The following is a 25328-nucleotide window of genomic DNA, read 5'->3' as shown; positions in this document are numbered from 1 at the left end:
CTCATTACAGACCCAGCCTGTCTTCTCTATTTTTTGTTGGTGGTGGTGGCTTTTTTGTTGTGATAATGTTGTCATCTCCTTTCTAATTTACTGTCTGCTTTGCTTTTCTGACTGAGCAGCAGTGTAAATGAAGAGCCATGTTCCCTGTGTTTTTAAACAAAATAAAGGACCCTGCCGCAATAATTTTTTTCCTGACATCCTTTTTCCAAGGCCTTTTTGGAGCTGCAGGGACAGTTCCTGGGTGCATGGGTGGAGGGGAAAAGAGTCCCAGCATGGCAGCACTGCCAGGGAGCACCAGCGCTTGGTCTTCCAGGGTTGTTCTCTTGCCACTTCCACATTCTCTTTCTGATCCCTTGTGTTGGTGTAATACCTGAGTGCTCTGGCATCTTGGGCACAGTCGTGCTGCGTGGTAGTGCTGTCACCACAGGCAGAGACAGGCAATGGGCACTTCTGTGACAGAACTGGCTCCCATAAGAGCATTTCCAAAAAGAACAGTGATCATCTCAGGGCAGTGCCTGAAGGCTTAGGTGTTTTCCAAAGATTCTCTCAGGAACATGCCCAGGAAAGCAGCCCGCAGATGAAAACACCAGTATACAGCTAAAGAATGTGAGTGTGCAGGGTTGGGGCACACAGCAGCATCCCTGCACAGCCAGGCCTCCTATGAGAGACCTGAAGGACCAGCAGAGCAGGGTCTGGTCTGTGCCTGTGTTCGCTGTGCACCCTGGGGAAGCTGCCCCAGGGCAATCATCCTGCAGTAGCCCCTCACAACCACCATTGCCAGCACTGGCCTCTCACCCCAGCCTGAAGAGGTTCTTTGCCCCTCCATGGAAGGTCACCAAAGGAGTAGGTCAGAAGTCCATGTTTGCATTGTACAGAGGAGATGTAAGCACACACATCACATACATGAGCTGAGCTGAACCTGAGTGAGCACAAATGCCATCAGCTATTCCTTGGGGTTCCATGAAGGCCTGTGGGACAGACACTGCCTCCAGGTCACTTCACGTTGGGAGTAACATCCCATGGGATACCACCTGAATGCAGCACTGGGATGTGCTTCCTTGAGCCGAGATCCCTGTGTCCATTCCTCATGACGAGGGGCATCTCAGATGAATGCAGAGCAGGGCCGTACACCACAGGGCTGAGGTGTCTCCCAGCCTCTGGAAGTGGCAGCAGGAGGCCAGAGAGACACTATGACTCCTGCAGTGCCCTGCCTCTGTGTGTAAGAGGGAAGGACTGGGTCTCTGAACACCCCTGGGTGCATAAGGAGTTCACGAGGCCAGCTCAGATGTGGACGCCTGACAGAACCCTGCCATTCCTGTGTGTGACTCCAGGAACAAACCCCCCGGGCACAGGGAGATTCATCTCAGCCGCCTGGGACAGGCTCCTTGCAAGGGCTCCTGTCTGCCAAGTCACCCTTGCCCGTGATTCTGGATTGTGCTCTCAAAAGTGCCAGAGCAATCAGAGACGTTCTGGGGTCCCTGGAAAGGCAGACATCAATCCCATCTTGAAGAAGGACGGGAATGGGAACTGGGAGAATTACAGGCTGGTCAGCCTGCCTCTGTCCCTGGGAAGGGGATGGGACATGTCCTCCTGCAGCCATTTCCAGGTACTTGAAGGACAAGAAAGGGATTGCTGAACCAAAAAGGGCAGGGGAAAGAAAGGCGTGTTGAGTACATGGAATTTTGCAAGGCCTTGGTCTCCTGTGGTGTCCTTACAGCCAGGTTAGTGCTACCTGGGCTGAAGAAGTGGACATTCGGTGGGAAGTTGGCTGGACGATCAGGCCCAAATGTCACCAGTGGTACAAAGTCCTCTGGGCAGCCAGCTGCTGATGGCATCCCTCAGTGACCAGCACTTAGGCCAACACTGTGCGACGTCTTTATTATCCGCCTGTATGATGTGATGGAGCGCACTTTCAGCTCCTTTCTGGATGATGCAAAGCTGGGTGGAGACCTTGAATAATCTCATCTGGTTCACCCTGCCTTGAGCAGGAGAGTGAGGCAAGATGATGTTCAGGGCTCTCTTCAGACACAATTTATTCTCTGGCTCAGTGAATCTTTCCCTTGGAGAGGTTTTTGAAGAGAGAATAGGTGGAGGTCTGTGATGATCGCCCTGGGGCAGCTTGCTCGCGGTGTGCAGGGACTATGGCACAGACTAGGTCCTGCTCTGCTGGCCCTTCAGGTCTCTGCCAGGCCTGGCTGTGTGAGGACACTGCTGCGTGCCCCCACCCTCCACACTCACACAGCTGAGCTGTACGCTGGTGTTGTCGTTTCCTGGGAACTTTCCAGCCCAGCCCCTCCCCAGCTCTCCCCACCTCCTCTGCCCTCTCCCCATCCCTTCCCATCCCAGGAGAGCAGCCCAGTCTGGGCTGGCTCCATGGCAATGCCAGCCACAGGCTGCTGCAGAGCTCTGGGCACTCACCCCACAGCCCCAGCCCCTCCGAAGGGCACAGCAGCTTTTACAGGGCAGAGAGGTGTCTCAGCCTCCCCAGCAGCCCCAGGCCTGGAGGCTGGCCATGACAGCAGGAAACAGAGGGCTGTGACAGTGTCCCTCCTGACGTCATGCTCAGGAGATCCCCACCACCAGCAGCCTGCTTCCCCCCTGTGCCAGTCCTGCTCCCCAGGACAGCGCGAGGGTCCTGGCCCTGGGGCTCCTCTGGTAGCTCCTGCTGCCCCAGCAGCACAGCAGCCTGCCCCAGCTGGACACACAGGAACGGGGTGCTCTTTTTATTTCTCCCCTCCACAGCCATGGTGCCCTGCTCTTCTCCCTGGACACCCCTTCTCCCCAGAGACCCTTTCCCCAGGTGAGTGTGTCCATGCTGGCCTGGCCGGCCGTTCCTGCACCCCTGGCCACGCTCCCCACAGGGCCCTGAGCTGGCGGTGCTGCTCTGCAGAGCGAGGGGACTGTGGTGCCCTGCGGCCATGGGGTGGCCCTGCACTGGCCATGCTGGTCAGGGTGAGAAGCAGACCCAGCCAGACAGGGATCACTGCTGCTCAGCCCCTTTCACTCTTCCACTTCCCAACTGGCCTGTGACCAAGGAAGGTGCTCAGTAGGACCCTGACACACTTCCACATGCCTCTGTGTTTGGCTGCTGCACTAAACCTGACACGGGGTGTTTCAGCTAGGGTGCCATGGATCACGCTCCAGTGTCATGTCCCTTGGCCTTCTGCTTGCTACCAGCCCATCCGGGGACTGCAGAGAAAGAGCGCCCTTGGATGCAGCCCATCTGCTCAGTAGACTCCGAAGGGGTGAGTTTGCTTAAGGAGCCCCTGACCTGATCCTCATCCACTGCTGGTTGTTTTCTTCCTCCTTGAGTCCTGCCTGAGGGCACAAAGACCTGGGAGAGCTTGTTGGTGAAGACAGAGGAAAAGAAGACATCGTGTACTTCAGACCGAGCTGCATCTACTCTTCCGAAATTCAGCAGTGGCCCACTTCACCTTTCTGTGGTTTTGTCATGGTTAAGGAAGATGGAGCAGCTTACCTTGTTGCCCTCTGACATCCCTTGCAAGCTTGACCTTTTGGGGAGCTTTGACTCTCCTAACACAATCCTTATTTCTTCAGACAACGTTTCTAAACTCCTCCTTTGGAGCCTCTCCCTGCTTCCACCTCCTTGTGGCACTGGACCTCAGCCATGAGGTTCCTGTTGAGCTCAGTGGGTTTCCTGAGGTGAAGGGTTGTTTCCCTGCGTATCAGGACAGACCCTTCCTGTGCCTGGAGGAAGATGTCCTTAAAGGCCTCTCAGCTTTCGTAGATTTTTCCCTTTCAGAGCTTCCTCTCCATGGGATCTCCTACTACCAGAGCCCTGAGCAGGACAATGTCTGCTTCTCTGAGATCCCAAACCTGCGCTCTGCTGGTCTCCACAGTCACCACAGCCAAGGCTGACATTTCAACATCCCTGCCCAGCCCTGACTCACCCTCTTGGCCAGCTTGGCAGCTGGGAAAAGAAGTTAACCCTGAGATTCTCCAGGACCCAATGGGACTGTTTGCACGCAAGCACTTTGCCCATCCAGTGAGTGCAAGGGTCGCTGATCTGTGGACTTCCTCGGGCTGCCTACAGAAGACTTTGTCCACTTCCTCACCCTGACTGATGGTTCTATCTCTCACATTCATGTCACCTTCACTGGTTTCTCCTCTGTTCCTCACCCGCATTCACACAACCTGTCTTCTGCCCCACCATACATTCCATCTGCCCCATCCTTCATAGAGGGCATGCCCCGGTCTCATTCTCCCACCTTCACCAATCACCCTCAGTGTCCCCTAAAGAGCCTGTATCTAGCCATGACAGTACCCAACACTGTGCAACCTCTCCCACCACATCACTGCAGTGTTTCCCTCAGAAGCTCCGTGATGGAATAAGGGGCTCCAGATGCTCCTGCCTGTGTCCCAGGCTAAGGGCATTGGTGCACACTGCGGTTGCAGCAGCTCGGCCAAGGCTTCTCATGGAGAAAACTGGAACCAAGCACCCAGGACCCTAAACAGGCAAAGGCTTTGCTTCAGAGCAAAGATGTGCTGGGAAGGATGGCAGGTGGCAATGTAATGATGAAAGATGCTCATGAAGACAACAAACCCTGCAGTCCCCGAGGCAGAGAAAGGCAGGCCTGGGCCATGATGGCCTTGCAAGAGAGAAGTTTGCTGCCTGAGCTGACTCGGCAGCACCTTGTGCCAGTCTCCAGGAACACAAGGTACCCCTGAGAAAGTCCCTAGGTGAGGTAAGCCTGCACTCCAGCCAGCCTGTGGACATCAGTGGCATGGGTTTTTTTTCATATCATTAGGTAAGTGGGTAGAGGAGAGGGGAGAAGAGAACTGTCAGGGGTTGAGAGTCCAGGGACATGAGTGGAGACCCTGGTGTGATGTGCCTCCCAATCTTGCAGCACATGTGGGTGTAGATGAGATGGACCTTGCCTCCTTGCTGGGGTGTTGGCATTCAGGTGCTGGCACAAAGGCACCGGACTCCTTTGGGAGGCCCTGCTGTGTCTGCCCAGCCCCCACTCCAGTGGGACATGGCTTTCCTGGAGGTCCTGTGCCACATTTGCCAGCCACAGGCAGTTTCACTGGGCACCCCAGCCTCCCCTGGCATGGCACTAGAGGCCTTTCTGATGCCATGTAAAACAGAGCCTTGAACCAAGGTAGGTGCCTTCACTGCAGGGATGTGCACGTGCCTGAACTTTGCGGTGAGCTGAGCTCTAGGGAGTGCAGTGGATGGTGCTGCAAGACAGATCTGACCCTCCTTCTCATGCACTCCTCCTCTTCGTCAGCTGAAAGTCCAGCAGCTGCCATGGAAATGTGAGTCTGACAGACGTTCAGATGCCCTAAACATTGGGTGTAATGTGAGGTGGCCAAGGGACCCTCCCCACCAGCCCCACAGCTGATGCTCAGGCAGGTGTGGGTGTCCCAGGTATGCTCCATCACAGCTTGCAGACACATCCACAAGTCTTGGACCACCCCTGGCACCTCAAATGCCACCAGGAGTTTGTGTGAGAGCAGCTGACTGCCACCCCCCATCCCCACGCATCCCAGTGGGTGCTCAGGGCAAGGGCTGGTCTGCAGGCACCTGTTTTGTGCACCCTGAGCTGAAGCAAGAGGAATCCCAGCGGCTGTGGGTCTGTGGGGTGCATGGGGGAGAGCCGAACCCCACTGCAGTCTCTGGTGAGGAGACACCTTATGGGCTGAGGTGAATCGCTGTCCTACGCTGGGGGGAAATGATCTCTGCCTGTCACTGCCGAGGTGTCCCGCCTGGCAATGTGATGGGGAGAGGGGTAAAGGGACGGGAAAATTTCCACCTCTCATAGACCACCACGCCATGTTAGGAAAAATGCCACTTCTAAAATCCATCTCTCCAGCATTCAGAGAGGGACAGTGATGACATCAGTCTGTGTCAACCCCTGCTTCCCAGGAAAGACCCTGCTGCCTCTCAGGCGCTGTCAGCCCTTAGAGCCCCAGGGACATCTGGAGGGAGCCCAGAGGGGCAGGGAAAGCACTGCCTTGGGCTGGGCCTCTGCTGCTGAGCTGGGCTGGGCTCCTGGCATGGAGGGAGCTGCTGGCAAGTGGGCAGCACTGCAGAGAGACAGCTCTGCCCAGGAGCAGCTCCTCTGCAAAGGGCAGCAGGGCTGAGGGCACTGCCTGCAGGCAGCGAGGGGAGAGGAGCGAGGCAGAGAGAGGTTGAAGGCAGTCTGCAGTGGGAGGACGCTGAGAGCTCATTGTGGGAGAAATCTCCGCAGCCCTTGACACGGTAAGTCCCTGGCAGCAGGGCAGTGAAGCTGCAGTTGCGGGAGGGATCTCCAAAAGCTGCTACATCCCACAACCTGTCAGATCTTTAAGGGGGATTCTCACAGCTTCTCAAGGGTAAAGGAGAAGACATGTTCCAAAGCAGGTTTTCCCTGCTGCACCATCAGAGGGACAGGACATGATGGCTACCTTACTCCAGGGATGACTGCAAGGATGTTAAGCTGGGTGCACAGCCAGGGATGCCCAGGGCTGTCCTTCAGAGCAGGGTCCCTGTGCCCCAGCGGTCTGTGTGCCAGGGTCGGTGCTCAGCCTGCCCGGGGAGCTCCCAACGGTGCTGTGGGGAGAATCTGTGGGTGGAAGAAGGGACCCCTAGTAGGGCAGTGTCCTTCTGCTGTCAAAAGAGTGCTGCATGGGTCATGGCTGCTCACAGCTCCAGTTCCCCCAGAATATTTCCTCAGGGATGTTTCAAGGAGAAGGTCCTGGCAGGGATTGCCATAAAGACAATGAAGAGTTCCTGAATTTGTCTTTTCAGTTTCCTATTTTGGGTTGGGGGGTAGTGGAAAAGGGACAAATGGAAAAGGATCTATTGACGTTAAAGAAGTCAGGGAGACTCCTGAGCGAGTGATCATTAACTCCTGATAGGAGCCTCCTAATGTGCCCTCAGCCACTGCTCTGCCTATGGACAGCACCAGCATCACCTCTGCTGGACCCATCAGGGTTCTTCTGACCTGCCCTTTTCCCCCTGCAAACAGGAACATGCACCCCACCAGTGCCTTGCAAACAGGCAGATTTCTGGAGGACGACGGTGAGTGCACAGAGGTTGGGATGGGGTCTCTGACCACTGGCAGGGAAAAGACATGGGACAGGGAAACATCTCCCAGCAGGAAAATCTCCAGGCAGCAGGGAGATGATCTGGGAATGAGAGGAAACTAAAACGAGCAGTACTGTAAGAGGCAGAACGCAGAAACCTCCGTCTGATCCCCCGCAATGCAGATGCCTTCCTCTGAGCAAGCCCCCTTGCCTCCTCTCCCACCCACCAAAGCCTCTGCCCTCAGGGCTGGGGGCTCCAAGGCGTGAACCACCTCCTCTGCAGCCAGAGCTCCAGCAGAGCCGTGGTGCAGCTCTGCAGCCACGGGCCCAGTTCCCTCTGCAGAGCGCAGGGGCTGAGAGCAGCTGCCCGGCAATGGTGGTGTCTGGGAGGTAGCGTGCACAGCTGGGGAAGGGGAACGCTGTCTGAGTGCCCCAATGCCTCTGCCCTGGCCTCTCTCAGCCACACCCTCACTGTGTTTTGCCTTGTTTCTCCACTGGTCTGTGTTATTGCTATTGTTATCTTGGTCTTGCTGCCAGACCCTCTGGGGAGGTGGCAGTTTCAGCTGCAGAGTCACAGACTGATTTTGTGGGTCCTTTCATGCAGGTGTGTCCATGAGTACAAGTGTCCCAGCTTTCCTCTAACCTGTGAGGCTGTGGGCAGTGCAGTCTGTGGGGCTGGAGAATAAGCTGGTTTTCCCTGAATCAGATGCCATCATTCGGACACTTGGCTATCTCCCTGAGGTTTTCTTCCAAACTTCCCTCCAGGATGCAAACCAGCCCTTAACAACTTTGCGTTATCTGAAATCCCCATGGAGAAGTGGAGAGATGCTATGACAGAGAACATTCTTTTGGGTTTGTGAAATGAGCCCTGTGTGTCCTGGGCTAGAAGTGGGGTGCTGAGACCTTGAGAAAGGGTGAGGCGTTTAGTTGTCTGCACTGGATCCCTCTGCTCACATCAGTGCATGGTGCCTTTTCAGGGTAACACAAGAGTGAGATCAGCCCCCATCTCATGGAGAACAAGCTCATAGCAGCTTTTAGGCAACAAGTTGGAGGGACAGACCAGCTCCCCTCAGTCTCCACTAAGCCCCAGGCAATCCTTTTGCCTCGGAGGATTCGCTCTGCTCTCCCTGAGTACAGCAGAAATGCTGAGGGTTTCTGACATCCAAGAACACTCCCCAGGTGAGATGGGGGAGCTTTAAAAACCCCAAACATTTCAATTTGCCATCCACTATCCCCATTCCTTAGCACTGGGAGTGCAGATGCTGACAGGCCCTTCTGCACTAAGAGCAGTTTCATCTGACAAAGTTGAACACCAGGACTGGCCCCTGCCCTGAGCGCTCCCATGAACCCACTGCTGCAGAGCAGGGCTGACTCCTCAGCAGCCAGCGGGCAGAGGCCCTGCTCCTCACAGCACACTCAGCCAGAGCTGCAGCCACAGAGCTGAAGGAAGGTCTCCTGGAAAAGGAGTAAGTGGGGGGGTGGGGGATGGGGCAGAGTGTGTCAGAGTGAGGGTCTAAAAAAAAGCTTTGATTCTGCTCAGAGAAATGACCCCATCATTGACTCTTCCTGTAGGAACAGGACCCCATGCCCAGAGGCAGCAACCATCCAACAGCAGCACCATCACCCACTTCCTCCTCCTGGCATTCACAGACACAGGGGAGCTGCAGCTCTTGCACTTCTGGCTCTTCCTGGGCATCTACCTGGCTGCCCTCCTGGGCAATGGCCTCATCATCACTGCCGTAGCCTGTGAGCACCGCCTCCACACCCCCATGTACTTCTTCCTCCTCAACCTCTCCCTCCTCGACCTGGGCTCAGTCTCCACCACTCTCCCCAAAGCCATGGCCAATTCCCTCTGGGACACCAGGGACATCTCGTACTTGGGATGTGCTGCCCAGCTCTTTCTCTTTGCCTTCTTGGTAGTAGCAGAGTACTGTCTTCTCACCATCATGGCCTATGACCGCTACATTGCCATCTGCAAACCCCTGCACTACGGGACCCTCCTGGGCAGCAGAGCTTGTGTCCACATGGCAGCAGCTGCCTGGGGCAGTGCTTTTCTCAATGCTCTCCTTCACGCTGTCAATACATTTTCACTCCCACTCTGCAAGGGCAATGCTCTGAATCAATTCTTCTGTGAAATCCCTCAGATCCTCAAGCTCTCCTGCTCCAATGACTACCTCAGGGAGATTGGGCTTCTTGTGGTTAGTCTCTTAGTAGCATTTGGGTGCTTTGTTTTCATTGTGCTGTCCTATGTGCAGATCTTCAGGGCCGTGCTGAGGATCCCCTCCGAGCAGGGACGCCACAAAGCCTTTTCCACGTGCCTCCCTCACCTGGCCGTGGTCTCCCTGTTTGTCAGCACGGCCATGTTTGCCTACCTGAAGCCCCCCTCCATCTCCTTCCCTTTGCTGGACCTGGTGGTGGCAGTGCTGTACTCGGTGGTGCCAGCAGCAGTGAACCCCCTCATCTACAGCATGAGGAACCAGGAGCTCAAGGAGGCACTGAAGAAGCTCATTCAATCCGTAGCCTTTCAGCAGCAATAAGCTGCCCGTGTCTCTTCACCAGTGATTTCCAATGTATCTGGGGAACCTCCTGTGCTTTGGGAGTGTTATCTGTGATAATTCTGTTTCTCCAGGAATGTCTGCATGCTGTCCGCTTCTCCAGAGGCATGAAGCCAGTCTGTCTGACCCAAAGGTCTTTGCACATGTGTCTGACCCAATGGCACAGCTGGCCTCCCATGTCACATCTCTGTAATAAAAGGGGGGTTCGTCAGTGCCAGTGTCTGGAGGTCGGGCTCTTCTTCCAAAGCTGAGGTCAGGAACAGGCTGAAGGGATTGCCCCAACAATGTCATGCTGCTGTTCTGGTGTCCTCCATGGGCTGAGGGCAGTAGGGCTCAGGGCGATGTGTTAGGGAATGGGACTGGAGGGAGCTTTCACTGGTGACCTCCCTATTTGGCCACTCTCCACAGGTTTATGGCTGAGTTTTTCTGCATAGCCTTTTTTGCCTCCTCCTGCTAGGCTCAGGGCCTGCACTGGGGGAATGGCCATCCCTGCTCGACCTCTCTCCTTGTCCAGACCCTGGCAGACCCCAGAGCAGGGATGTCTGTGAAATCCCACATGGGATGCGGATAGGGCTGGGTAGGTTCCAGGATGTGGGTGAGGCTGTGTCAAGTAGGAGGAACAGAAGGGGGACAGGGCACAAAGGGATGTCATGGAGATCATGCAAGAGAAACTGTTCCTCACACCAGATACACCCTTTGCCATGCTGTGCCTGCAGAGTGGGGCTGTGGGACTGCATGGGAGGCAGCGGGGCTGGGCCGGCACAGGACAGGGCACTGACAGGGGCCACGAAGCAGCTGCCAGGGGATGACCACCTGGAGTTGGTGGCTGCAGGAGAAGTCAGGAGCAAAGAGAAGAGCTTCAATTGCTGTGTTAGAGACCAAGGCTGAACAAGGCAAATGCAGGGCTGCTGCTGAACGAGGATGGTGATCTAATAAACAGGAGACACCAATGGGGCTGAGGGATCCAAGGCCTTCTTTGCCTGAGTCTTTCCTGAAATGTTCTCCCAGGCCTCTGTGCTCAATGAAGGGGTTCAAGGAGGAGAGCACGTACTGGCAGGAACCTCATGAAATCCCACAAGGACAAATGCCAGTTTCTGCCCCTGCAGGGGACTAACCTTGGAATGGCACAGGCTGGGGGCTGCCTGGCTGGCAGCAGCCCTGTGGGAAAGGTCCTGGTGGTCAGCGAGCTGGACACGAGTCGGCCATGTGCCCTGGCAGCAAGGGAGGCCACCAGCATCCTGGGCTCTGTGATCAGGAACATGGTCAGGAGATGGAGGGAAGGGATTCTCTGGAATATTCCATCCAGACGTCAGATCCTCAATTCAAGAATGATATTGGGAAGCTGGAGTGGTTTTAGGAAAGGTCCCTGAGGACAGCTAGGGACTGGAGCACTTTGCTTGTGAGGAGAGGCTGAGGGAGCTGGGCTTGTCCAGCCTTGAGAATGGAAGGCTGAGGGGGACGTCATCCCAGCCTGCCAGTCCCTACGAGGAGGTCATGGGGAATACAGAGCCAGGGACAGATAAATCAAAGCAAGATTCAATTACTTTGACCTCCAGTGCTGTCCAAAATGGCCTTGCACAGGCATGGAAGAGGCTGAGGATCTCATTGCCTCATTTCCCCACCCCTTGCCTGGTAAGATCTTCCCCCAAGTCTCCCTGGTCCTTGAGTCCTCCAGCAGCCTCTGCGGTAGCAAAGCTTCAGCCACGTGAGAGCAAGCTGCAGCTGGGGAGCACTAGTGCCAGCTGGACACAGGCAAGTGCCTGGGAGCAGAGGGGATGCACCCACGGGGGCTGGGGGAAATGGCTGCTGTCATTGCAAGGCTGCTGCCCTTTGGCTTTGAAATGTCATGGCAGCTGGGGGGAACATAAGGATCCTTGTTAGAAAGTCCAGCCGATGGCCAGTTTCTGGAGGCGTCCCTCCCGGAGAAGTGCTGGGGCCAGTGCTGTCTGACATCTTTAGTGGTGGCCTGGACAATGGGACAGAGTTCACCCTCGACGTGTTTGTGGACGACACATAACTGGGGGAGCCCTTCATTGAGTAGGGGGCAGGGAGGGGGACTGGATGGTGCCCAGAAATATCTCCCACATTGAATTCCTCAATCAATCTTTACCTGGAGTTCTCTGTGAAGGCAAACTAGGTAGAGGAAGGAGAAAGGGCAGAGAGGCTGAAGAAGAGCTGGGAAATAGGTCACTATATATAGAATAGTTGTTCAGAATAAATTATCTCCACTGAGAGCACTGGTAGGAAATGTATTTTAATGAACAGCTGCATGTAAGTATGTTGGCAGAGGGGAAGTAATGCACTGTGCTCATGTGGTCCTCCCAAATACAAAAATAAAAAGAAGAAAACAGTATTAGCACTCAGCCAAAATACCTGACATTCTGCAAATGAAGATTGTTTTGAGTTGTTGCCTAGAATAAGTTTTAAGTAGGTTTCAACTCAAGACTAAGACCTACGTTCAGGTCTGCATTCACTTGCCCACATGCAGCGGCTGTTGCTGTCTGAGTTGCCCTGGGGTTACAGATGTACCCATAAGGTGCTTGGAAATGTGACCCAGGGCTCCCTTCTGGAGCAGTAGTTGGTCACCAGGAAACCTCCAGGCATCTCGGTTGAGACATCTTCTGTCTCTCCATTTACTACAAAGGGAAGCCTAGACAACTTGATTAGAGGTAGACATCTGCGTTGAGGTGTTTGGTGCTGGGTCAGGACAATCTTGTCCCTTTCTGCACCTAAAATAGAGTGACATTCCCTGGAGGGACTGTGAAGGGAATGTGTCTTGCTGATTTAGGGACTCCTTCCAGAAGTGCTGGTAACACAAATATGTTGGCCATGCAGAAACAGAGCGTTTCCCTGAAGAGGGTCACCCTTCTTCTCTGGAACGGTTGAGAGAGCTCAGCCCCTCAGAGTGTGACCGGCTGTGTGAAAGGGCGAGCAGTGGCAAGGCCAGTCCTGGGCAGGGAGTGTTTTAGGGCACTGAACTCCATGTGAGACACAACCATACTGTTTTTAATGTTATAGGCCTGATTACGACAGAACAATTCAGAAAATGTCAAAAAATAAAAAGAAGCAAGGAAGAAATTAAGGAAAAAATTTAAAGGGAAGGAAATGTTCTACTTCTGTGGTGGGGTGATGCTGGTTGGATGCCAGGTGCCCACCAAGCCACTCTATCACTCCCCCTCCTCAGCTGGACAGGGGGAGAAAAATATGACAAAAGGCTCGTGGGTCGAGATAAGGACGGGGAGATCACCATCAATTCCTGTCATGGGCAAAACAGATTCAACTCGAGGAAATTAATTTCATTTATTGCCAATCAAAAGTCAGAGTAAGATAATGAGACATAAGAACAATCTTGAAACACCTTCCCCCCACCCTTTCCTTCTTCCTGGGCTCAGTTTCCCTCCTGATTTTCTCTACCTCCTCCCCAATGAGCGGTGCAGGGGGACAGGGAATGGGGGTTGTGGTCAGTTCATCACATGTTGTCTCTGCTGCTCCTTCATCCTCAGGGAGAGGACTCCTCACACTCTTTTCTTGCTCCAGCGTGGGGTGCCTCCCATGGAAGACAGTTCTCCACGAACTGGTCACACAGCTCAGCTAACATGGGTGTTGTCCTGTCCTGGGCACTTTGCAGACCAGACCAGACCTTTCCTGGCTCTTCCCATCTCCCCTGCCCTCTCCCCAGCCCAGCCCCACAGAGCAGCCCAGCCTGGGCTGGCCCCACGGCAGTGCCCACCTCAGCCCACAGCCCCAGCCCCTCTGAAGGGAGCAGAGAAGGGTCAGCCTCCCCATCAGCCCCAGGGCTGGAGGCTCACCCTGGCATGAGGAAAGGGAGGTTAGGGAAACTGCAGGAATCCTGGTCTCTGTTCCAGGAGATGCCACAGACTGACCATGTGCCATCATTGCCAGTCCCCCTCCCCACGCCAGCACAAGAGTCCTGGTCAGGGCACAGAGCAGCATGCCCCAAGTGGATGCCTGCAGAAAGAGGTTTCTCTTTCTCATGGATTCCCCCTGCAGGCACAGAAATGCTCCCTTGCTCTTTTCCCTGGCCACTCCTTTCCCCTGGCCCACTTGTCTTGGTTCCCACCCCGTGCTCTCCACAGGCCCCTGAGCTGGCAGTGCTGCTCTGAAGATACCAGGTCCTGCTGTTGTCCACAGCCATGGCTCCAGGGAAGCAGCAGCCCCAACATGAAGGTGGCAGAAAGGATCTTCCCACTGAGGCAGTGAGGGGCATCCCTGAGGTCCACGAGTGCCTGCTTCTCCATGTGGCAGCTGGGCTCATGGCTCCTTGACCTCTCCTGTATTCTGGGGCTGCACCCCCAGCTCCAGATGACTAGTACAAGATGGGAGCAGAGTCAAAAGATTTTCTGCTGGAATCTTTATTGTGTTTCCCTAGACAGGGAGCCTGGCTCCATATCTATGTGAGGTCTTTTACGTCAGAAAACACTGGCAGGGAAATAATAATATTATTATTTAAGTGGAAGTAATATATGACGTAAAATAAACAAATGGAAAAACAAGACACATACGATCAAAAGAGCATGCGAGCTTTTCCTGAGGATGATGGCCACCTTACTGATGCTGCAGTAGTCTGTGTTCAACCAGTTTCCGCAGGGCGTCTTTCATGTCTGTGTTCCTCATGCTGTAGATGAGGGGGTTCACTGCTAGAGGAACCACTGAGTACAGCACTGCCACCACCAGATCCAGGGATGGGAAGGAGATGGAGGGGGGCTTCAGGTAGGCAAGCATGGCAGAGCTGACAAACAGAGAGACCACGGCCAGGTGAGGGATGTACGTGGAAAAGGCTTTGTGGCGTCCCTGCTCAGAGGGGATCCTCAGCACGGCCCTCAAGATCTGCACATAGGACAGCACAATGAAAACAAAAGAGATGAATGCTACTAAGACACTAACCACAAGAAGCCCAGCTTCCCTTAGGTAGTCATTGGAGCAAGAAAGCTTGAGGATGTGGGGGATTTCACAGAAGAACTGGTCCACAGCATTGCCGTGGCAGAGGGGGAGTGAAAATATATTGGCCGTCTGCAGGAGGGCATAGAGGAACCCAGTGCCCTAGGCAGCTGCTGCCATGTGGACACAAGCTCTGCTGCCCAGGAGGGTCCAGTAGTGCAGGGGTTTGCAGATGGCAGCAAAACGGTCATAGGCCATGATGGTGAGACGAGAATACTCTGCACCAAACAAGAAGAATACAAAGAAGACCTGAGCAGCACATCCTGCGTAGGAGATGGCCCTGGTGTCCCACAGGGAATTGGCCATGGCTTTGGGGACAGTGATGGAGATGCAGCCCAGGTCAAGAACAGAAAGGTTGAGGAGGAAGAAGTACATGGGGGTGTGGAGGCGGTGGTCACAGGCTATGGTGGTGATGATGAGGGTGTTGCCCAGGAGGGCAGCCAGGTAGATGGCCAGGAAGATCCAGAAGTGCAAGAGCTGCAGCTCCCGTGTGTCTGCGAATGCCAGGAGAAGGAACTCGTTCATGGAGCTGCCATTGGACATCTGCTGCTTCTGGGCATGGAAACTGCCAAAGGAGATAAACCAGAAAAATTTAGAGAAGCTTCTCTGAGCAAAATTTGATTCCTTCATTGTGAAATACCTAAGGGAGCTTTTCTTTCCTGGGGGACCGTAATGCAGCTCCGAGGCTTCATCTCTGGTTTGTGCTGGCTGAGTGTGCTGTGCAGAGCCGTGCCCTCTCCCCAGGTGCTCCTTGAGGGTCAGCCCTGCTTTACAGCAATGACCCATGGAGGCAGCAACAGCCCAGGGTGTTTGGAGGGAGGGTTCCTGGGGAGGAGTTCCCTGTGCTGCACTAGAGCGCAGGGTGAAAGCTCCGAAGGACGCTTTCTTCCACAGAGGAAGGTGGGAGATGAGGTGCAGCAAATGTGCAAATGCAGCACCCCCACCCCTTGCCCCACACCACCACCGTTACTGCCAGGGAGCCCAAGAGCAGGAAGAAGAGCAGCACAAGCAGGTGGAGGAACAAAGAAAAACCCTGTGACTCTCCTCCTAAGGGAAGCAAGGAGAGGACAGGCGGCCGGGCACTCAGGAAAGCCTTCTCCTCACCCAGCAGGGCACAGCACCTCCCGGTTAGCAAAAGCCCAGGGCAGTCGCTCTCAGCCCCTTTGCCCTGCAGAGGGAAGCGGCCCCGTGTCAGGGGAGATGCCCCTCTGCTGTGCCAGAGCTCTGGCTGCAGAGGAGGCACCTCCTGCCCTGGACCACACAGCCTTGAGGGCAGAGGCTGTGCTGGGTGGGAGACGAGAGCAGGGGTCTTGCTCAGAGGAAGGTGTCTGCATTGGAGGGGATGACAGGGAGCTTTCCAAAGTCTCCCTCCCATGACATTGCTGGTTGGAATTTCCTACAACACTCTGCCCATGTGTTTGCAGCCTGGAGCTATCCCTGGTGGAAACTGTTTTCTCCCTCCAAGTTTTCCCTGTCAGGGGTCACAGACCCCATCACCCACTCCTGTCTGCTCAGCTCTGACCTGAAGAAACCTCCCAGTTCCAGGCACTCTCTAGAGGTACTGCCCGTTTGCAGGCAGTGAGGAGCAGGGCAGACAAACCCTGCTGAGGCCAGCAAAGGTGATGCTGGTGCTCTCTGGAGGTGGAGGAAGGGATGGAAGCAGTTGACTTGCCTCTCACCAGACCTGCTGATCTCTCAGTGTAGCAGCTCAGGACTCTCAGGCTCCCTCTCCAAACACTGCAGCGCCTTTCCCCTTTTACCCAAAACAGCAGGAAACGGAAAGCACAGCCTCAGGAAAGGTCTTTACCTTCAAGGGATCCCCTGCCTTGCTCTTCCTCTGCAAAAGTCCCCTCTGAAATGCCCTGGGCAGCTCTGGCTGCACACCCGGCCTTCACACCTTCATATCTGTCTAACATGAGCCCCTGGGCTGGGAGGCCTCCTGACAGAGCCCGTAGACTATAGGCTATAATTGCTTTAGGAGAGCCTTTTAGGAACAACAGCTGCATTGCCCTGCACCAAGAGACTTACCGTGACAAGGGCTGGAAAGGTTTCTTCCCTTGCAGCTCGCCTCTCTCCTCCCACTCCAGGCTGCCTTTAATCTCTCTCTGCCCTACTCCTTTTCCCAGAGCCCTGCTGCGCTTGGCAGAGGAGTTGCTCCCTGGCCGAGCTGTCTCTCTGCACTGCTGCCTGCTTCCCAGGAGCTCCCTCCATCCCAGGAGCCTCTCTCAGCCCCGGAGGAGGGGACCTGCCCAAGACGTCACTTGCTCTGCCCCCCACCGCACGCTGCGCTCCCTCCAGGTGTCCCTGGGGCTCTCCAGGAACATCCTTGGAAGGAGACTGAAGGAATCACCGATGTTGCCTGTCTCACCTCCGCAGAGACGTTTCTTGCAGCAGTGCCCTTTCTCCTCTCCGAGACACAGTTAGGTCTGAGAATCCCCCTTCCTTGGCCCATCATGAGACAGGACACCTGGACACTGGCAGGGAGGCATCTCCTTTACCCATGCTGAGGGAAGGCAATCAGCTGAGGCAATGGAGGCATCTCCTCCTGGAGTTGTAGTCCTGGGGCTGGAAGGGACCTCAGCTCCCTCCCATGCCTGCCACAAACCCACAGGACATGAGATTCCTCTTGCTTCAGTTATGGTGTCTGCTAAAAATAGGCACCTGCACTCATTTTCTGTGGTCCCATGGTCATTGATGGAGATGAAGAGCAAGAGTTCACACACAAAAACACCTGGTGACGTCTGAGGTGCCTGATGTTGTCCACAATAATGGAGCAGTACTGAGAGATTAGGAAACATCTGGGGGCATCATCCTGCAGCCTGGTGAGGGTGCCAGCTGAAATGACGGCAGATGCCCACATTTAGGACATCACCCCCTGTCCCTACTCACGCTGTTCAGGGCCGCCTAGAGAGGTGTCCAGCTGACCAAATGGAGTTCTGTGCCAGAGGGAGAGGGAAGTCTTTCTCTTTCTCCCCTCCTTTAGCTGTGTTGACTAGCTGTCCGTTGCCTGTAACAAGAGTTGTCTCACACAGCCCCACAGAGCCTAACCTAATTCAGGGCAGCTGCTCATTGAATGGCCAAACACAGGCCTGTAGGGCTCTGTGAGATGCCAAGGCTCTCCACCAAAACTGCCTGTGGCTGGCAGGGACAGCACAGGACCTGCAGGAAAGCCGTGTCCCCTCAGAGCGGGTGCGTGACAGACACCCCAGGCGCCATCTCAGATTCCTTCGGTGCTTGTGTGCAAGTGACTGATTGCCACCCCTGCAGTGAGGCCAGCCCTGTCCCATCTCTGTCCAGCAGATGCAAGGCACCGCATGAATAAGAAGCACATTGCACTGGGCTCTCCACTTGTGGGCCTATGTTCTCAGCTTCGTCTAGTTCTCCTCTGCCCCATCCTTTACTCACCCTCTTGACGATACAGTCTTCAAAGCGCCCAGTGAATTTCGAGTGGGCCTAGATCACAGGATGTCCACACACAAGGATGCTTTCAGCAGCACCTTGTCCTTCCAGGAGATCAGTGCCTCTCTCCACCAAAGGCCCTGCAGGGCTGCAGAGACACCGCAGACAGCAATGCCCTCTCCTGCCAGGGCTGCCCAGCCCAGCCCTGTTTCTCTCGGACCTTGGGGACAGCAGGCATTGCTCTCTTTTGGGGCACCTCAAGTCTTTCTTACAATGCCATTTGCCATGCGCTCCAGCATGTCTGTTCCATGCAGCAAAGCTTTTGCGTACATGGGCTCTTGGGTGCTTGGTGTCCCTCTTCAGCATGACAAGGCTGAGGTTGGCCTGGAGCCACGGCTCAGGGGCTGCAGCCCAGATGTGCAACACTCTCCTCTGACGTGGGAACAGGCAGGAGGAGCTGGAGCCCCGAGGTCTGTCACAAGCTGTGACTTCTGAGGCACAGTGGGACACCTCCCACAGCTGGCGTGCTGCAATGGATGGATAAAGGTTCTTCACGAGACACAGGCTGGGAGCATGAGAAGAGGAATACTTTCTGTGTGAAGGAGTTGCTTGGATGTATGGAGCTCCTTGCTGGGAAAGTCAACAGGCTGGGTGAGCCCTTGTGGGTGAGGATCGGAGCAGAGGCCAGTTAGGGCGACATTGTGGTGGGAGATAAAGAACAGGTGATCAAGGGGAGGAGGTGGACAAGCTCTTACTTAAGCCACTCCAGGAGGTCTCCAGATCAGTGACATGGGGCTCTTTCTGGGGACCTTAATGACCCTGACATTCATTGGAGGGGAACACAGCACTGTGAAAACAGACCAATAGGTTTCTGGAGGGGGTTGGAGCAATTTCTTTGCAAAGCCACCAGCTGGACCAACAGAGATGATGCTCACCTGGATCAGGTCCTTGCAAACCATGAAGAGTGGTCAGGGACGTGAAAACCAGGGTCATCCTTGACTGTAGTGACCATCAAAAAGGGGGGTGCAGCTCTTGAGCAGCCTGAGGAGGGAAAGGAGCAGAGTGTAGGGGTCAGACCTCAGAGGGGAAGACTTTGGCCTGTTCAGGGGGCTTTTAGTGGGGATCCCGTGGGCAGCAGTGAAGGGCAGCACAACTCAGTACAGCTTGTCTTTAACGAGAGAATCACCCACAAAGAGCAGCAGTGAGTACCTAGCTGACAAGACCAGCTTGGGTGAAGAGGGAACTCATGAGGAAGCTCCACAGGTAATGGAAGCAGAGAGGAGGAGGGTGCAGAGACTCACTTCAGAAGGAGGAATTTAGAAGCAGGAGTGGCTTTTTCTTTTTTTTTAAGAACAATTTTGGAAACCAAGGTGGGTTGAGTTACAGGAGCACAGATGCCTTGTGTCACCCTCCATCTGCAGTTTCCATTGGAGGGTCCAGGTCTCCCACGGCCCCTTGTGGTCACTCCCAGTCACAGGTGAGTGTGTCAGGCACACCAGGACCTCCTGAAGTGGCACTGGAGGCTTCTGGTCAGGAACTGAGCTCGGCCTGCAAAGATGAGGCAACTTTCTCAACATTTATGTAGGATGGGCACATTTTCATCAGCTGAAATGTTTGAATACTTTTCATAGAGAGAGAATGTTTTCCTGTGCTGCCATCATGAAACTCTCCAGGATGCTAACAGCTCTTGGGAGAAGAAACCTTGATCTTCCTGGCACTTGCTTGACCACTGTTCTGTCCAGTATGGAGTGTACAGAATCTCACTAATCTTCTCGCTATTCCCACATGTCCTGATTCAACTGACCATTTCTCAAGTCATCTTCTCCAGCAGACTGTCTGCACAGATGCCTTTTTGAGTGTCCATCTGGTTTTCCTCCTCCCATTACTCTCCATTCCCTCAGACCCCTCCCAAGTACCCAGGTGCTGCTTGGAGCTTCAGGCAGGTGAAAGCTTGCTGCTCCTGTCTCCTGACTGTCTCTGTAGCCAGCTCCTTCATTGCCTTTCTCTCTGTCCTTTCCTACTAATCTCACTGCAGATTTTCCCCTCCAAAGGACAAGTGGGATTTAGTGGAGGCAACTTGGACTTCATGGACACCTGACGAATGTTTTTTATTCTTCACTGAACCACTCTTCCTCTTTTTGTTTTTGTTCTTGTTAACGAAGAGAAATGCTGTGTCTCTGTGCAGCCACTTCTCCAAGGAAAGCAGAAGGAAATGGAGGCTGAGACATTCAGCTCCAGCCTGAGTGGGAAAAGCTTCCATTTTAACATGAGTGATGTGAGTTTCAGGTGACCGGTGAGAGAAATGGCAGGCTGGGGTGGGGTGGGTGGGATGAAGAGTGTCTCTAGAGTGTCTGACAGAAAGGGTCTGGCTTTTCCCACATGGTCATACTTCATCATGAGACCCTCGGGATCAATATGGCTTGGAGATTGTCTATATCGTTTATTCTGTAAGCAGAAAAATAATGAAAATGCACAAATCTTTTTAAAATGTTATTTTTTTTACATCTTCTCATTTAGACTCTACTCCTGAACTCTCCCTAATGAACCACACAAGAATGGAGGCATTAAAGAAAACTGCAGAGCGCCATGGCATGTTAGGTTATCTGCATTTCCATGGGTCCTCTGCTGCCAAGTTCCTGAACTGCAGCTACTAAAAGGAGATTGAACAAGCCACTGAAGAAGCCTTTAAAATGTGATTAAAATCTCCAGGACTCTGAGGGTGTCAGTGGGCCCCCTGAGGGCCTTTTGCTTCTAACACAAAGCTGTGGTTTTCTGGGGATTTGCCAAAGCTGTGAATCCCCAAGCAACTCATCCAGCTGCTTTCAAAGCTAATGCTCCTCAATTGCCTAAGATATCGCAGCACTGTACTTACTTATCATAGAATCATAGAAAGAGTCATAAAATCATAGAATGGTTTGGATTGGAAGGGACCGTTAAAGGTCATCTAGTCCAAGCCTCCTGCAGTGAGCAGGGCCATCTTCAACTAGATCAGGTTGCTCAGAGCCCTGTCCAACCTGACCGTGAATGGTTCCAGGGATGGGGCATCCTCCACCTCTCTGAGCAACCTGTGCCAGTGTTTCACTGCCCTCATCATAAAAAAGTTCTTATATCTAGTCTGAATCTCCCCTCTTTTAGTTTAAAACCATTACCCTTGTCCTATCACTACAGGCCCTGCCAAAAAGTCTGTCCCCATCTTGCTTCTAAGCCCCCTTTAGTTACTGAAAGGCACAAAGAAGGCCTTCCCAGAGCCTCTCTTGCCCAGGCTGAACAACCCCAACTCTCTTAGCATTTCCTCATAGCAGAAGGGTTCCATCCCTCTGATCATTTTTGTGGCCCACCCTACAGCAGCTCGTACAGGTCCATGTCTTTCCTGTATGGAGTGTTCCAGAGAAAAATTAGAAAAAAAAAATTTCTTCACTTGTTTTTTCAGTATTTTTTTCACTAATTTTCCAGGAGAAAAAATTGCTTGGGGGATATTATGAATGTCCATAAATAGCTGAAGAGAAGGGATGAGGACAAGGGAGCCAAATTCTTCTCAGTAGTCCCCAGTGTCAAGACAAAGGGTGATGGACACAGATAAAAACACATGACATTCCCTCTGAACTCAGGAAAACACTTTTTCCCTGTCAGGGTGGTCAAACACTGGAACAGCTTGCCCAGAGAGGCTGCGGAGCCTGCATCCATGGAGGTATTCCAGACCCACCTAGACAAGGTCCTGAGCAACCTGCTCTAGCTGACCGTGTCGCAGCTGGGGAGTTGCACTTGATGAACTCCAGAGGTCCCTTCCAATCTCAACATCCCTGTCATTCTGTGAGCGTGAAGGAGAAAAGTGAGACGGAAAGAAATGGACAACACATAGCCTTGATGGCAAACACAGTGGGATCCTGTGGAGAGGGCCCACGCTGGAGCAGGGGAGCAATGTGAGGAGGAAGGAGTGGCAGAGATGCTCTGTGCTGACCGTAAGCCCCATTCACCATCCCCCCCTGCTCCTCTTGGGGTTGGGATGGGTAGAAGAATTGGGAACAAAGGAGTAATTTGAGCCTGGGAAGAAGGAGTGGGGTGGGGAAATGGTCTTGAATATTTTTGCTATGCTTTCTCTCTATCCGAATCTCTTTTAATTGGCAATAAATTCACTTGATCTTCCCCAAGTCAAGTTTTCTTTGCTCATAACAGTAATGAGTAAGTGATCTCCCTGTTTTTATCTTGACGCATGAGCTAATCCACCTTATTTTCTCCCTTTGTCCTTTTGAGCTGGGGGTGCAAGTGAGCAGCCGGGTGGGTGTCTGGCTGCTGGCCAAGGCTGACCCACTACAGGACCACCACAGCAGGACTGCTGTGTCCAGCCTGGGGCTCAGCAGCACAAGGAAGATCCTGACAGACTGAAGCAAGTCCTGCAGAGGCCGGAAGGATGGCTGGGGCCTGGAGCAGATAATGGACAAGGAGGGGCTGAGAGAGCTGGGTTTATCAGAAATCCCTCAGAGCCAAACACCAGAGCAAGGACTCAGGCCAGCTGGGGAGTTCTCAGTCAATGGAGATTTTCAAAATTTGTCGAGATAAGCACCTGATTGAGCTGGAGCTGTCCGAGAAGAGGCTTGGCTGAGAGTCCAGCTGTGACAAGAGCTGTGGGACTTGGTGTGTAATGAGTGTCAGAAGGAAACGACTTTCCTTTTTATTAATAATGGCAGTGGAGTTGGGTATCACTAAGCCCCACAGGAGGATGGGGGTGACCATGCAGCAAAGGTCCCTCCTCAGGCCTGGGGTGTATGGCCGGAGATGGAAATGGCCGGTGGGTGGGACTGGTCTGGGACAAATTTCCTGGGGCAGCTTTCCCAGGGTGTCCTGGAAACATGGCGCAGACCAGGACCCTCTCTTCTGCACCTTGGATGCCTTGCTTCCTTCACCATGACACCTGGCTCTGCACTGGGAGTGCTGGCTGCCCCTACCCTGCACACTCACACACCTTAGCTCTGCACTGGTGGTTTTCTCTCCCGGGCTCTTTCCAGCCCAGCCCAGACCCTCCCCACCTCTCTCCACCTCCCCTGCCCTCTCCCCAGCCCAGCCCAGCAGAGCAGCCCAGCCTGGGCTGGCTCCATGGCACTGCCCAGCACAGGCTGCTGCAGAGCTCTGGGCACTCACCCCACAGCCCCAGCCCCTCTGAAGGCCACAGCAGCTGCTGGGGGGCAGACAGCGGGGTTCAGGCTCCCCATCAGCCCCATGGCTGGTGCTGGCCACAAGGCCATGATGAAACAGAGGCTAGGCACTCGCTGCTCTCCTGAATTCATCTTGTAGCTGATCCTCAAGCCTCACTGAACTTGCTCCCTCCTCTGCTCGCACCATCCCCACTCCCCAGGACAGCACCAGAGCCCTGGCCCTGGGGGTCCTCAGGCAGCTCCTGCAGCTCTCCACTCTCCCCTCCCTGTGCCTACCGAGTCCCCTCTGACTCCCATGGCACTGCAGAGTCCTTTTTCATATATACCACAATTTAGCGCTTTACTTCTGGGAGACTTCATCTTGGAGGGTGTTTCACCTTCTGAGTCTGCATTCATTCCAACCCCAGGGCACGCAGGTAGTCCCCATCCTCTCCTCTCCTGACTTCTCCAAAGTATTTGCTAGAGAGTCTGGTACATGCCATCTGTCCTGTCATACAAGAAACAACCTGGGGAAAGAATGGGGAGCTGATAGACCGTCTCCACTGCCATTAGATACCAAGAAGAGAGCCTTTAAAACCAGAACACTTGGTCCAGTGGAACCCATGCGCTTAACCCCAAAACCACTGAGAACAAAAGGAGAATAGAAACTTCAAAAGACCAATTCCTTGGACATTTTCTTGGAAGGAAGTTTGGAAGAAGAGCCCAGTCTTCAGGCACTGCAGCCAGGAGGACCCCTTTTATTGAAGAGCAACAATTTGATGGGACACATGTGACACAGTGTTGTGCAAGGGTCAGACACAACAGGATCAAACCTCCACAGAAGGTGTGTGAACCCAGAAAATTATCTCTATGTAGAATTATCACAGGAGAAAAAAGCAGAATTGTGACATAAGATAAACTCGGGGAAACATGCAGTGGAGGGGAGGCAGGTTATTGTCAGTGAAACAGCACCCATTGGATCAGTTTCCATAAGGCATCCTTGAGGTCCTGGTTCCTCATGCTGTAGATGAGGGGGTTCACTGCTGGAGGCACCACCGAGTACAGCACTGCCACCACCAGGTCCAGCAAAGGGAAGGAGATGGAGGGGGGCTTCAAGTGGGCGAACACTGCAGTGCTCAAAAACACAGAGACCACGGCCAGGTGAGGGAGGCACGTGGAAAAGGCTTTGTGGCGTCCCTGCTCAGAGGGGATCCTCAGAACGGCCCTCAAGATCTGCACATAGGACACCACAATGAAAACAAAACACCCAAAGCCCACACAGACACTGACCACAAGAAGCCCAGCTTCCCTTAGGTAGGAACGTGAGCAGGAGAGCTTGAGGATGTGGGGGACTTCACAGAAGAACTGGCCCACAGCATTGACTTGGCAGAGCGGGAGTGAAAATGTATTGGCAGTGTGCAGGAGAGCATAGAGGAACCCAGTGCCCCAGGCAGCTGCTGCCATGTGGACACAAGCTCTGCTGCCCAGGAGGGTCCTGTAGTGCAGGGGTGTGCAGATGGCAACGTAGCGGTCATAGGCCATGATGGTGAGGAGATACAATTCTGCTGACATCAAAAAGACAAACATAAAGACTTCGGCAGCACATCCCAAGTACGAGATGGCCCTGTTGTTCCAAAGGGAACTGGCCATGGATTTTGGGACAGTGGTGGAGATGCAGCCCAGGTCAAGAACAGAGAGGTTGAGGAGGAAGAAGTACATGGGGGTGTGGAGGCGGTGGTCACAGGTTACAGCAGTGATGATGAGGCCGTTGCCCAGGAGGGCAGCCAGGTAGATGGCCAGGAAGAGCCAGAAGTGCAAGAGCTGCAGGTCCCGTGTGTCTGCGAATGCCAGGAGGAGGAAGTGGGTGATGGAGCTGCTGTTGGACATTTTATCCCTCTGGGCATGGGCATCTGTTCAAGGAGGTAAAGGAAGGGAGAAGTTAGGGATGACTGCTTTCAGGAAAATCCATTCACATTCTTATAGGACGCCCCCAAAGAGCCTTTCACTTTTCAGGAAGAGCTTTGGTGAGCTCTGGTTGGTGCTGGCTGAGGGTCCCCCAGGGAGCAGCAGGCTCTGCTGGGGGTTCTGCAGGGGTCAGTCCTGCCCTACAGCAACAGGTAAATAGGAACATAGGGTGATCTCAGATTAAATCCAATCCTGATATCAAAGAGCTTTTCAGCATTGTGGCTCCCAATTCACCTGACTGCAGAGCAGAGCTGTGGGCTGTTCGGGTTGTGCCTTCTGCTCTAGTTGC

At 54.0% G+C, this 25328-nt stretch overlaps 1 protein-coding gene and 1 pseudogene across 1 annotated transcript; one reads left to right on the top strand and one right to left on the bottom strand.

The window, feature by feature from the left end:
* The first annotated feature begins 8978 nt into the window (after nt 1-8978).
* Nucleotides 8979-9594, top strand: LOC148050395 (olfactory receptor 14J1-like; annotated as a pseudogene).
* A 9362-nt stretch (nt 9595-18956) lies between these two features.
* Nucleotides 18957-25036, bottom strand: LOC148050394 (olfactory receptor 14A16-like). The gene is made up of 3 exons (XM_087742858.1): nt 24047-25036; nt 21412-21441; nt 18957-18986 (listed from the first exon to the last, which is right to left on the bottom strand). Exons 1-3 carry the CDS (start codon nt 24959-24961, stop codon nt 18957-18959), a joined length of 975 nt encoding a protein of 324 aa, XP_087598984.1. The 5' UTR covers nt 24962-25036.
* Between the last annotated feature and the right edge of the window lie 292 nt (nt 25037-25328).

Source organism: Nipponia nippon, unplaced genomic scaffold (assembly GCF_047370975.1).
Source record: "Nipponia nippon isolate SJK-2023a ecotype South Korea unplaced genomic scaffold, ASM4737097v1 scaffold_86, whole genome shotgun sequence".
NCBI lineage: Eukaryota > Metazoa > Chordata > Aves > Pelecaniformes > Threskiornithidae > Nipponia > Nipponia nippon.
Note: the sequence above shows the minus strand (reverse complement) of the source record. Positions and strands in the feature narration are given on the sequence as shown.

Excerpts from the sequence above, each read along its gene's own strand:
- LOC148050394 (XM_087742858.1), bottom strand. The coding sequence starts at position 24,961 with ATGTCCAACAGCAGCTCCATCACCCACTTCCTCCTCCTGGCATTCGCA. Across the intron at positions 21,442-24,046 it reads TATGGAAACTGATCCAATGG|CTATTTATGGACATTCATAA; the intron begins GTGCTGTTTCAC and ends CCTTCTCTTCAG. Across the intron at positions 18,987-21,411 it reads ACATTCATAATATCCCCCAA|GCTGCTCAAGAGCTGCACCC; the intron begins GCAATTTTTTCT and ends TTCCCTCCTCAG.